This window comes from Sebastes umbrosus, chromosome 23 (assembly GCF_015220745.1).
Source record: "Sebastes umbrosus isolate fSebUmb1 chromosome 23, fSebUmb1.pri, whole genome shotgun sequence".
NCBI classification, from domain to species: Eukaryota; Metazoa; Chordata; class Actinopteri; order Perciformes; family Sebastidae; genus Sebastes; species Sebastes umbrosus.
Genome location: NC_051291.1, coordinates 9,141,567 through 9,155,681, shown reverse-complemented (window position 1 = coordinate 9,155,681; position 14,115 = coordinate 9,141,567). Strand labels below are relative to the sequence as shown.

Here is a 14,115-nt window from a genome sequence, read left to right as displayed (position 1 = left end):
AGCTAACATTACTGCCAAGCAGGTGAAATATAGAGTGATATTGTGGTTTTAGCTGACGTGTGTCGCCTCACTGTGTTAAGCGATGCTCGTTCATGTCTATGTAGAGCGAGCACAAGCGTGAGCAACAGGACGCTGACTTTCGTTGACTTAACGGCCACAGGTGTCGCTGTTAACAAGCATTTCTGATTCTTACAAACAGTCCCTTTAAGTGTTATATTATCATGTATATTATCTATATTAATTTACCATTACATGATTTTTCTAGAATATTAGCTAGGCAATATGTCTACAGTAGTACAGTGGTAGAAATGAATGAGCATATCAAGCACAACAGACAAACAATGCCAGCAGTTAAGAACAAATGACGTTGCCGCTTTACTCACCCTTAAAACGGCCAACAGAGGGCAGAAGGTGTCCTTGTTGAACCGTTAATGCTAACATTAGCTTCGTTAGCCGCTAAAGGTGTTAGCTCGCTCGGATAGTACTGACCACTCCGCTGATTTTCCACACTTGTTGCACTTTTTTTCAGCGTTAAATATTTCTTTAGTTGCTTCAACATCTTGTCTTCCAGCTGAGTTGACTTTGGGCCACATGGAAACCTTTTTGTAATGTCCATTTGTTCGTGCTAGCTAGCTGACTGAACTTGGGTGAGTAGCATCCTTGTATCTACTTCCTGTATTAAACTTTAAATAAAACTTTATTGTCACCATCTGCGTTGACAAATGTACAATCTTTATATATTTGTATCACTATTTGTATAATTTGTATAATTTTTATATGCTCATATTTGTTCATTATTATTTTTTTCATTAATTATTTGTTTTATTGATTCATTTTTACATGCTTATTATGCATTTAAGGTCACATTTTTCTCCCAATATGTTCATTATTTCACAGACAGTGATTTGGTCTTGGGTTTCAGCCACAGGAGAATGAACAGCATATTTGCACTTATTTAAATTAAACGATAGGAAAACTGAATATTTTATTTTATTTTATTTTATTTTATTTTATTTTATTTTATTTTATTATTATTGTTATTATTATTGTTATTGTTATTATGTGTGTATTTGAAGAAGAAAAAAAGAATATTCACCAATAATTCATTATCAGATATTTTTTATTTTTAAATATTAACATTGTTGGCCTAAAAAAAATTCCAGTAAGTATCAGTCAGGATATAATTCATAATGACTCTTGCCCTTTTTTGATGAGATAAACAGCCATACGTGCTGTATCTCAGCCAACATGGCAAATGCTGGCTTGCATCCAGAAGCATGTTGTCTTCTAGGAATCTGAGCAGTGTTTTCATGCTGTTCACCTGATCCTGAATGTCCACATGAAGGACGATTGACGTAACAAGTTTCTTGGTTCAGGGGGGAACCACGGCAGAGAAACTCCACAGGTGTCTGGAAGACGTTTTATCTCGGCCACACAGACCGATCTGATCAAACCTACCGACGCAGACCTGCACAACGGCTAATACAAATGAATGAGGGGGAATTACCATCTTTGTTCTCTCCCTCTCCCTGGTGTTTCCCGCTGCTAATTCCTAATCTTAATGAGTACCAGATAAGCACAAGCGTTGATTAAAGAGAGCTGCATAATTATATCTCTGAGGGACCTGAGCCAATGATGGCCCCCCTCACCACAACCACCACCACCACCACCTCCTCCAGCTGACACTCCAATGGTTTCTCCTCTACTCCCTCACAACGCTCCCACACTCCTCTCATTATCTCATCCTGACCCACTGCTTTCACCTAGTTTCTGAAAATGGAAGGGGATCCACGCTCCGATGGCGTGGAAGTAATAAAACCACAACATTTTGGTCCCACTCTCCCAGAGCAGAGTTATAGGTGTTTGAGGAATCCCTGCCAGTATGAAATGTCAATGTTGCAGCTCATAAAATACATCTTCAACCTCACGTAACTTCACAATCACTGATCATAGCTGGAAATGAAGCGTGGTGAAGGAGTGAGGGTGATCTTATGAAATCACCACGACACAGAAATCCATCACAACCAGCTCGCCTGCCCGGATGCTCGCTCGCATCTCCCCCCAGCAATCTGTCAGCTCATCTGCGAGCCCACCCCAAGGAGGAGAAGGACAGGCGGAAAATAATAACAGAATGGACAACAAAAGGCTTTGCCAGGATCGTGCGGTTATGAGTTGAGCTTATTAAAAACCACAGTGGAAAATAAATATGCAAACAACGAACCCGCCCCCTCTTGCAGCAATAAAATATGGTGTGAAAGACAGAGAGTGAAGACGGAGGGAGAGCAGACACCCCGCTGCTAATTTAATAGACTGACTATAGCAGGCTATGCAGCTCCATTATGTTGTGTCATCTGTCCTGCAGAGCTCAGATCAGTTCCTTGGGGAAGGTCAAATGACAGACATGATCAGATGCAATCAAGTCATTCAGGATCCCAAATTTAAACGGCCCCCCCGACAGGTTTGAGAGCCGATGAACACGCTGTTTGTCTCTGACGTCACCCGTCATTAGGTGGTTTGACACGACTGAGAAGAGAGAGTCAAACATGATGAATCCTTGTGTAAGTCAGGAGGTATCCACTTGCAAATATCTCACCCAAAGTTAGGCGAACTGATTGGTACCATGTTGCTTTTGTACGATGGAGCATCACGACGTTTGGCACGCTTTATTCAGCACACACCGGACGACACATACAGATCCCAGGATGTGTCGATCCAAGAAACAAATATGATAAAACTGCAGCTTTTTTATAGAGAGTTGACCCACGTCACTGCTTGGAAATAGGACAGTGACGTGTCCTGATGAGTTCATGCACGTCAATTTGAGATGAATCAAGATGTCACTGGTGTGCAGGCTAACAAAGAAAAGAATTGGTTTTGACCAAGCCTGCAGGAAGAGCGCTGGGCTTTGAAGCAAATTTTACAAAGTGTGCTTCCCAAAACCCATACTGCCATACATGCCAGAAAAAGATTTAGTATGTCCTAATACATAGTATATGTAAAATGCAGTATGCCAAAAATACCAGGACATCCGGTCGCATTTTGCAGTGTGCAAGCCAGCATGCTTTTCTGGCTATTCTGACCCACAATCCTCTGCACAGCAGATATATTAGCAAGACGGTCAAAGATCAAGGTCCCAATTGTATGTATGCTGCAACTACACTACTGGTATTACAACTTCCGTGTCCATCACGTGATGCTATTGGGTCCAAAAAGACTTACATTGGGAAAGAGACATCTGTAACTCCACCCGTAGACAGTTAACCACATTAGGTGTAACTAGTATCAGAATTAGTGTTAGTAAGAGTATTACTAAGCACATCAAAAACACGCCTACATGTACATCTTGAATCTGCACACTTTAAAGTAAATGTTGTAAATCCTGGAGCTGATCGGGTTCAGACAGCAGCAGCAGCAGCAGAAAACAAAAGAGGGGAAGAAAAGCCTACATTTAGCTCTTCTCATTAGTCAGAGCAAAGAGGCTGTTACGTATATATACGGACAGTGGGAGTGCAGAGGATTACAGAATCTGTTCATTATGTGCTGCACTGCTTTTGTTACCCAGGTGAGATTTTTGACATCCCACCTCTGACTAATCACAGTCTCATCCTGTCAGCTTTGTTTGCAAAACTACAGAGAAACTTACAGACATGTGAGTGATTTATTCTTCTTTAAGTGCTGCCATGAAACCAAAAAATGACAAATATACAGCTTCTTGAAATGTTTGATATATAAAAGAAAGCAGCACTTTTCTAAATCCTCACATTCCTCGCTGTCACAGAGTGACATCATGCTGTTTGGTAGCCTCCTCTGCACCAGCAGGAAATGATGCGTTCATCGGGTGGGAGTGGAGGAGGATAATGATGCTTCAGCTCTGCATCCTGTCTGCAGAGAAGTACCTGCTTCTCAAAGACAGAGCAGCAGTCTGTGCTGCATCTTCATCTCAAATATCAACGTCAAAATGATGTTTAGAGGAAGATGGATGAGGGGGTTAAAGGGTGGGAAGAAATGTCTCAGATCCAGTTAAATCTGCAGCAATTAGTCGGAAAATCAAGAAAATGAATCATCAACTGTTTTGATCATCAATTAATCATTTCAGCTGTTTTCCAAATAAAAGTACAAACATTTTCAGTTTTTTTTATCTTCTCAAATTTGCTGCTTTTCATTATTTAATATCATTGTAGATTGAATGTCTTTGGGTTTTGAACAGCTGGTGTCCTCGGGCATTTTTCTTTCACTACTGTCTGACATTTTATAGTCCAATTGATTCATTGAGATTAATCAATGATGAAAGTAATCATTAGCTGCAGTCCTGATTCATTTTCTGTGTTACTTCTGTAATTTTCTTTAAGGCTGCGATTAATATTTTCATTATGGATTAATCCACTGGTTATTATGAAGTTTTATAACTAAGTTCCTCTCTCTCTCTCTCTCTCTCTCACTCTCTCTCGAATACAGGAACTACTGCAAAAATCAGAGCTAACAAAGAGCCTTGACTCATCATCACATCATCTCGACTCAATCATCGCAGATCATTATCATAATTTCAGAGTTGACATTTTCAATTTTTTCATTTGTTGTACAACCATCTGTTCAAACTCAAAGATACTCAGTTGGGTTTGAGGAAATGCAGCAAATATTACAAATCTGAGAAGCTCGAACCGTCCAAATGTTTGGCGTTTTTGCTTGAGGCGTCGATTAATCCACCACTAGGGGTCGCCGATGCTTCACAGAGGGTCGCGAGGCCTTCTTGACTTTAGGAGGTGCAAGAAAACTGTTTAAAAAATATACAGTTGGCCTATATCTCAGTATTTGATTCATTTATGGGAAGAAAACTATAAATTAAATTGTTATTTTTAATGTAAATCTTTCTGCTAAACAGCCTCGTTCTGCATTAGAAAAGGACACATGCAACCAAAGAGCTGATAGAACAATGGTCAAGCATCAGGGAGAAGTAAACACTGAATTTATATGTATGTTTGTTAAAAAAAATCTAAGAAATACATAATACAGACAGAGAATTGTATTAAAAGTTCTTAAAAAATAACAGGTAAACTCATCTCTGATGATCTCTGATCCACTAATTGTTTTAGCTCTAAATTTCTTATTGAAATCTCGGTGTATTGGGTGTTATTGTCTTCTGGGTTACAGTGACAGAGACTAAAGGGTCTGTATTATAGAAAAGAACTTATGGAACCTATTTCAGATCAGTTTCTCTGCTTCTGGATCAATCTCTTCTGGTGCCATTATAGAGGAATAACTCACAGGTTGCACGGTACAATCCCCCCCAAGCTTCCTTATTTCCCTCTCTATTAAGTCGTCTTATAAGCTCTGAAAGCAAACAATCACGCCGCAACACTTAGCTGCAATATGATTCTCTGGTCAATATTGCTGGGCCCAGTTTATCTCTCAGCTGAAGAACAACATTTCTAGTCCCTTCTGCTTTATAGTTTCAGCCAACTCATTCAATGCTTCTGATAAGAGGGCCAGCCCACACTGACAGCTTACACCTTCTGGAGTGAGACAGTAATAGCAACGCACCAACGAGGCCGGCAGCAGCAACACAATGCAAACACACGGCCTGCTTCTGCACAATCACGACTCACATGGCGTCTATATGCACACCGTGCACAAAGCAAAACAATCATTAACATCAACATTATCGTCTGAGAGACAGAAGTTGGAGCTTGTTTGATCTTCTTCAAGCATAAATACCTATTCTGACTATAGTTTGATACCCAAGACAGGCACTTCCTGCTCCAGAGGTGATAAATATTCAAGAAACTGTCAAGTCCTTTTGTTTGGGAGTGCAATTACACCAGCTAGATAAGCAGTGGTTATTATTCCCCAGCATAATTACACACTTTGTAGTCATATTACTTTTCCAACTGGAAGCAGAGCATCACTTTGTGCACGAGGAAAAGCACGTTCTCAATCAAATACTCTGCTGTCAGTATCGGTTATTAATCCTCTTAGGGTCAATTTTGGAGAGGAAAAACTGACACGGCCATTTTCAAAGGGGTCCCTTGACCTCTGACCTCAAGATATGTGAATGAAAATGGGTTCTATGGGTACCGACGAGTCTCCCCTTTACAGACATGCCCACTTTATGATAATCACATGCAGTTTTTTTCATGCATTATAAATGTGTTATTTTCACCTATTCTAAAACGATGTGTTTGAATATTTCTACATACTGGGGTCCCTAAACAGTCTTGAATTACATAAATTGGGTATCACTGTAAAGCTGAGACTCTTGTGGATCCTATGAGCCCAACTGTATTCATGTGTGATGATGTTAGTCCCCATAGTAGCCATTTCATTGTAGTGAACTTGACTTTGCTGTATAAAATGACCTGTGGTGACCTCTAGGATAATCACAGCCTCATGAAACTTTACAGCCACAAACTACAGACCTAGAGCATTCAGAGGATGGATGGCTGTCCTAGCTAGATTGACAATAAGGGGGTTTCTGAGCAGTTTACACAACAGATGTGCTCGCCATCTAATCGCCAAAAAGTGCAATTCTTGCAGAAATCTCCAAATGTCAAAAGTTTTTTATACCAAATCCCAGCATGGCTTTTTCTATGGTGTTCCTCAAGGTCTTGGTGTCTTAATGTGGTATTTTGGAGGGATTATTAATCATTTTTATCAACTCTCGAGTGGTAAAAAATGGTCACTTCTATGTGACATCTACTGTTGACCTGCTATCTCCCCCCAAAGACCCCCTGTACACCCCTAAAAAAAAGATAAAAACGGGGCTATTGGTGGTCTCAGAGGGTTATGGGGTGCCTCACAAATAATCATTGATTGGCATCTCTTTCTTTTGCACTTTTCTAAGATCATATTCCACCCAATGCAATGAGCCCTTCAAAACGTTGAATAAGCACAGTACACCTGATGGATCCACCTGTAGGTGACTACCACAAACACACAGCAACGCTTCTACTCTACATTTGAGTTCACTTGTTTCAGGGGTGTAGGTGTATATGGTGGATTTGCAGTGTTTTTGAGTGTTGACTGAAATTCAGATATATATAGTGCATGTTTAAAGGCAGATAGTGCATGTTTAAAGTTCTTAAAGGCCTAATAGTTCTCATATGGGGGTCAGCCTTGGTTGTGGAGCCTGATGGCTACCAGCATGAGTAGGTGTATATGGTGGATTTTTACAGTGTGAGTGCAACAAACTGCCTCTCCACATCAGATCTGAGTCTTTCAAAGCACAGCTCAAGACCCACCTCTTTTTCTTTGGCTTTTGAATGTACTTTAATTGTGATAACAGACTAATTGGCCAGTGGTTAGAGGTGTATAGCACACAGCATGAGTAGGTGTATATGGTGGATTTTTGCAGTGTTTTTGAGTGTTGACTGAATGGACCACCAAGGTGTCAAAAGAGTGTCAAGTGCACAAATAATCACTGATTATGCATCTCTTTCTTTTTGCACTTTTGTCTTACCACTTGAGTTCTTCCCACAGATGAGGTGCTGGTGTGGCTGCAGCAGTCCCCACATCTCGGAGTCGTTGCAGATGGCTTGCTCCATCGTCTCCAGACTAAACTTGGGCACCCCTCCGGTGTCCCTCTCCACCATCGCGCTGCGCAGCACGCGGCCGAACACCTCCCTGAACAGACTCTCCATGCACGCGGTCAGGTAAATCGCAGCGTGCTCGTGGATCCTGAGCGCCACGCGGCTGTCCACCATCCACCTGAAGAACTTGCCCACGGAGAACACCAAGCCGCAGCGCGCAGACTTGCCTCTACTGAACCGGTCTGCGGTGCTCATGTTGTACATTGACAACGCACTCAGAGCTGCAGTGATGCAGTTCACAGAGATAGTCCAGGAGAGCACCACCTTGATGGAGCTCTGCACTTCATGTTTGGTGCATTTGGCGTAGCGGAGGCTGAGCCGCTGCGTCTCCCGGGCAACGCGCACAAGAGCGCGGCTGATGAGAGCGGAGAGGCGCGCTAGAAGCTCCGGAGCTGGTTCTCCTCCCACCATCACCATGAGCTCCTCGTCTTTCCTCAGCGCGCCCTCCACCTCGCCCAGGCTCCATGGCACGTCCTCCAGCTCGGGCAGCTTGGCGCACTGTCCACCGCTGCACTCCGGTGTCTCCGTGTCCTCCGCCAGCACGGTGTTGACCGTGTCCAAGCTGTTCTGTCTGCTGTGCATGGATTCAGTCAGATGCCAGCAGTTGTTGTTGTTGCTTCCTCCATGCGCGGTGGACTGATGCGCGTCGGAGCAGCAGAGCGACACGCTGGACGACCTGACCGAGTCCGCGGCTCCACCATAACCAGAGTCAAGCGTTAAATCCTCCAGCGTCCTCACAGCTGTCTTTACCTTATCTGCCATAATAACTGCACCGCATACTGTTGGGTATGCTTGGGCTCTCTCTCTTGGTTAAACGCCACAAACTTCTTGCTTTTCTCTCTTTAATTTGTATTCCCACAGCCTTAAAGAGACTACTTTTCCTCCGTCCTCTGAGTGGCTTCTTCGATATCCTCTGTATCCAACAACTTCTCATAGACGCGTAATCTGAGAGCGCACAAACCCTCACTGCAACAAGCGCAGCAGCAGGCAGGACTGTGGTGGAGAGGTGGAGCCTGGAGGCTGAACCGAGCCAATCCGCAGCTCCATCAGCTGTGACTGACACCGACTATACCTTACCTGCTGCACCTCAGAAGCAGAGAGGATACCTGGTGGTGCAGAATCAGAGGCTGCTGTGCCAACCATGTCTGTCATTTATAGCTGCAGTGAAGAAGTGATGGAGGCAGAGAGGTGGATTCATATGGACCAATGGAGAGGGAACAACCTTTTTAGTTAAAGTGAACCTCATGGAACTCAGATCATAAATCACACTGTCAAGGAGAATGCATAGTTAGGACACAGACATTAACAGTGCTATGTTTTGTTAATATAATTCATTTTTTCAGAGGTCAAAGGTCATGCATCCTGATTCTAGCCCTTTTGGTGCACTATAGGGTGAAATTCAGATTACTGAATGCAGAAATTCGAACAAGCGCAGCAGCAGGCAGGACTGTGGTGGAGAGGTGGAGCCTGGAGGCTGAACCGAGCCAATCCGCGTCTCCATCAGCTGTGACTGACACCGACTACCTACCTGCTGCACCTCCGAGCAGAGAGGATACCTGGTGGTGGAACAGGACTGCAGAATCAGAGTCTGTCATTTATAGCTGCAGTGAAGAAGTGATGGAAACAGAGAGGTGGATTCATGTGGACCAATGGAGAGGGAAGGCATTAAAACCAACTTTTTCATTTAAACTTAACCTCATGGAACTCAGATCATAAAATCACACTGTCAAATAGAATGAATAGTTAGGACACAGACATTAACAGTGCTTTGTTTTGTTAATATAATTCTTTTTTTTTCAGAGGTCAAAGGTCATGCATCCTGATTCTAACCCTTTTGGTGCCCTATAGGGTGAAATTCAGATTTGGAGCCACACATCAGAAAGGCAGCCTCTACTTTCCTCCTCCTCCTCTTGAGTGTGGCTTCGATATCCTCTTTTATCCAACAACTTCTCATATACGCGTAACCTGAGAGCGCACAAACCCTCACTGCAACAAGCGCAGCAGCAGGCAGGACTGTGGTGGAGAGGTGGAGCCTGGAGGCTGAACCGAGCCAATCCGCGTCTCCATCAGCTGTGACTGACACCGACTATACCTTACCTGCTGTACCTCCGAGCAGAGAGGATACCTGGTGCTGCTGCTGGTGGAACAGGACTGCAGAATCAGAGGCTGCTGTGCCAACCAGTCTGTCATTTATAGCTGCCGTGAAGAAGTGATGGAGGCAGAGAGGTGGATTCACAAATGTGATTACATGGACCAATGGAGAGGGAAGAGCATTAAAACAACCTTTTTCATTTAAACATGGAACTCAGATCATAAATCACACTGTCAAGGAGAACTAATAGTTAGGACACAGACATGAACAGTGCTTTGTTTTGGTAATACAATTCATTTTTCAGAGGTCAAAGGTCATGCATTTGTTTACTCTCCTTTAGCTGCATCTTGATTCTAGCCCTTTTGGTGCCCTATAGGGTGAAATCAGATTTGGAGCCATGCACACATCAGACATCACAATGGTTTTAAGACAAAAATTACAATTTTTATTTTCATAAATAACTGTATTTGTTATAATATAAATAAATAATTAGTTCCTGATGTCGTTGGTTTAAAAGTGTTTAGTCAGTTTCACTACAATAAGAGTTAAAGGGGTGAAAAGTGTATTTCTTTCTTTATATATTTGTTCATTTGTTACCTCAATGCAGAAATTGTATTTATTTTAATTATTATATCTATTATTATTATTTTATTATTGTAATTATTATTTATTTCATTTTATTATTACTATTATTATTTAATTTTTTATTGTTTTTATTAAGAGGGCGACCAGCGCCCCCCAGAAGGTGGCGCCCTAGGCAACTGCTTATGGGTCTATGCCTTAAACTGGCCCTAAGCTGCAAAAGCAGAATTTATTTCCTCATTTAACGTAGAAATAATGACAGTAAACTAAATATCTTTGAGTTGTGGACAAAACAAGACATTTGAGGACGTCATCTTGGGCTTTGGGAAACACTGATCCACATTTTTCACCAGTTTTTTTTTCACAGTTTTTTTCTGAATGGACTTCTCTTGTGAAAAGTGTTGCAATAAGATGAATCACAGTCATGCTGCAGTGAAAAGCAGTTTTTTTGACATGCTGTCCACCACTAGAGATAATTTAAAGTAAGAAGTGAAAGTGAGTCTGCAGCAAAAGTAGTTTTCTTGAACAACACCACGAGCTTTAATGCCGGATCCCTATAAATATTTTACTGTTTAAAGCACATTGGTCCAACATCCAGTGATAAGCTGCAGTCCTGCGTCTCTAGCATCACTTCATCATCATGTTTGATGAACCATTTATTCGCCACAATACAACATTTTTTTGTGTGCCGGGCCATGAAAACAAAGAGTGGGTGATTTGCATTCTGGGGACACGCTGGGAGGAACAGTTGGTGGAACGATGATTCATCCGTTCTGCTGGGGCTTCTCCTTGTAACGTCTGAGCTGGACCCACCATCTGTCCACGCTGCCTGCCATGCCAGAGGCCCCTTCACATTTTCTTAGCATGACACTGCAGTACCCAAACAAAAAGAAAACTCATTACACTGGAGTTTTGAGAAATGATGGGACGCCCACTCTCTCAGAGTGATTGACAGGGAAAAACAAATGTCTCAGTGTCATTGTTTGGCTGACAAATGATAAACAACAGCATCAGCACACTGAATGATTTATGTTTTAGAGCAAAGTATCTCTATTGACATGGGGCGTCTTTTTAGGATAAGAATACTTTTATTGACTGAATATTGATTTATTTACAATCTTTAATGCACATTTTAGGATTATAATTTACAGTCTTTAATGCACTTTTTTTGCACATTTTTGTATTATAATTTACAGTCTTTAATGCTCTTTTTTGCACTTTTTCGATATTAATTTACAGTCTTTAATGCACTTTTTTTGCACATTTTTAGGTTATAATTTACAGTCTTTAATGCACATTTTTAGATTATAATTTACAGTCTTTAATGCACATTTTTAGATTATAATTTACAGTCTTTAATGCACATTTTTGCACATTTTTAGATTAAAATGTACAGTCTTTAATGCACATTTTTAGATTATAAATTACAGTCTTTAATGCACATTTTTAGATTATAATTTACAGTCTTTAATATTATTATATATTATAATATTAGGGCTGTGTATTGGCAAGAATCTGGTGATACGATACGTATTATGATATTGCGATACTATAAGTAAAGCGAATAAGTAAAGATTTTTTTTAATCTAATGTTAGGAAAACTGTTATAATATAAAGAACACACCACCATATGCATAAAATCTGAGTAAAAAAGTTTGTTTTTTATGCAACCAGAACAGTGGGATCTGCATTTGCATTTATCACAGTCCTTTTAATATAGCACTACTTTCAGAGGGCACAAACACTGAAAGGGTGCATATCTTTGCAAATTAAATTAAGTATTGACTGAGTTCATCTTTGCATGTAAACTATTAATTAGAGAGAATTGAGAATCGATACAGTATCACACAACATAATATCGTCATATTCAATTTTTTCTATATTTTCTTACACCCCTAATAAATATAAAGAGTTTCTATGTCTCTATTATTATCACATCCTGTCCTCCAGTCTGTGACATCAACTCTTCAGCAGTCTGCCTGCCACCAGCTCTTGATGCAATGCAGCATATCTTGCTGACTAACTCAGGTGAGAGCGGTGGAGGTGGCAGCGTTCAGCTGCTTCTCTACATGGTCTTCCAAAGCCTGTCCTCACGTATTAAGCCTTGGTTGCCTGGTAACAGCAAAATGATCATGATTTTCCCAGCAACATGATAGATATGTTTGTATTTTCACAGAAGAAATGAGTGTATCATACTTCCTTTGTCATGATGTTTTTTATTTGTTAAATTATTGAATGTGTTTTTGTGTGAAGTGCTGTATCATATTTTTGTTTGTTTTAATATTGTATGTACTCTGTGTACTTCTAAACTATGACTTATAATGAATTTTGAATCATTTATTATACAACAACAACATGTTTATCACCATAATACCATGATTATATGGAAATATTGTCCCACATGATGAAAAAGACTAAGAAAATCCACTATAACAACTTGTTATTATCATGTGCGGATGTTTTACATTAAGTTAGGCTACATTTGGTACCTTTAAACTATGATTTATAATGAATTTTTTATCATTTATTATACAACAACAACAACATGTTTATCACCATAATACCATGATTATATGGAAATATTGTCCCACATGATGAAAAAGATTAAGAAAATCCCCTTTAACAACTTGTTATTATCATGTAGGGATGTTTTACATTAAGTTATCACCTGGCATAGAAGGAGGATTAGTGGCATGATGTTATACTGACACTCAGTGGCAAAAAGACGGTACAACTTCTACAGTCCAAAGGCTGCATTTTGTCTCTTGCATAATTACAAAACATTTTATGTAAGAGTATATTGTGACGCATTTGTTATTTTTTCTTATTCTATAAAATGGAAAGAAAATAATATAGTGTGGTACAAAACTCCTATTACTTCTAATATTAGTTATCATAATATAATTTACATACACATAAATAGATAAAGTACAGTAAGGGTAATATTATTATAATAAGGCAAGGCAAGTTTATTGTATACCTTTTAACACCAAGGCTAATCAAAGTGTTTTACATAAGATAAATGGCATTAGGATAAGAAATGTAAGAAACACAAGGCGATATTTATATATTAAAAAGACAAATAAGATATGTATCAATAGTGCGGAATTTAATCTAATAACATGTACACTGTTAAGAATTTCCCAGTAAAATAACAGTAAAGAACTGGCAGCAGGGTTGCCTTTATGTCACTGTAAAATTAAAATTATTATACTGTCGCTGAAATTTACAGCTTTGTACTGTTAATGAAAAAATACTGTTTGAACTGGTTGTTTTTTATTAATTTCACAGTATTTTACAGTTAATTTACTGTTTAAAGATACATTATATAACTGTTTTTCCACCTTTCTTTTACATTATCTTACTGATTTGTTTTAATGCACTATTTAGGTTGCATTTTCCAAATAATAAACATTATTTTTTGCCTAGATAAATAGACTTAGCAGGTTACAGAGATAGGAATAGTCACACTAAATACAACTAAAGGCACTTGTTAGGAAAAAGGCTATAATAGACTTGTTGACACTTTCCCCAAAGATGTATGTCTATAGCTGGCTACAAGCACAGAATGCAAACCATAACAACATGTGAGTGAAGACTAAAGCTAATGCACTGATTTTCCAATCATGTACAATGTACAAGCCTCACATGTCCAGATCAGGTCCCAGAATTAAAAAAAATACTGCATGAAACTGTTACTGATGATATTTTAGACAGTTGATCAGCAGTAAAGTGCTGTTTTTTAAGAATGCATTAAAGTTCAGTTAAAAAACGGCCTATGAGCGTAATTTAACATTTTCTTTTGTATTGACAGTAAAGCACTGTTTTTAGCAATAACAGGTTAATACTGTTGAAATC

General features: G+C 39.8%; 1 protein-coding gene across 3 annotated transcripts in view; it reads right to left on the bottom strand.

The window, feature by feature from the left end:
• Positions 1-9,302, bottom strand: part of LOC119483089 (ankyrin repeat and BTB/POZ domain-containing protein BTBD11-A) — a 181,150-nt gene extending 171,848 nt beyond the window's left edge. Inside the window, exon 1 of one of the 3 annotated variants that reach the window (XM_037761124.1) lies at positions 7,454-9,302. In XM_037761124.1, the coding sequence (XP_037617052.1) occupies positions 7,454-8,345 (892 nt within the window). In that variant the 5' untranslated portion in view covers positions 8,346-9,302. The remainder of the gene's footprint in view (positions 1-7,453) is intronic. The other 2 variants (XM_037761122.1, XM_037761123.1) reach the window with 2 other exon arrangements.
• Between the last annotated feature and the right edge of the window lie 4,813 nt (positions 9,303-14,115).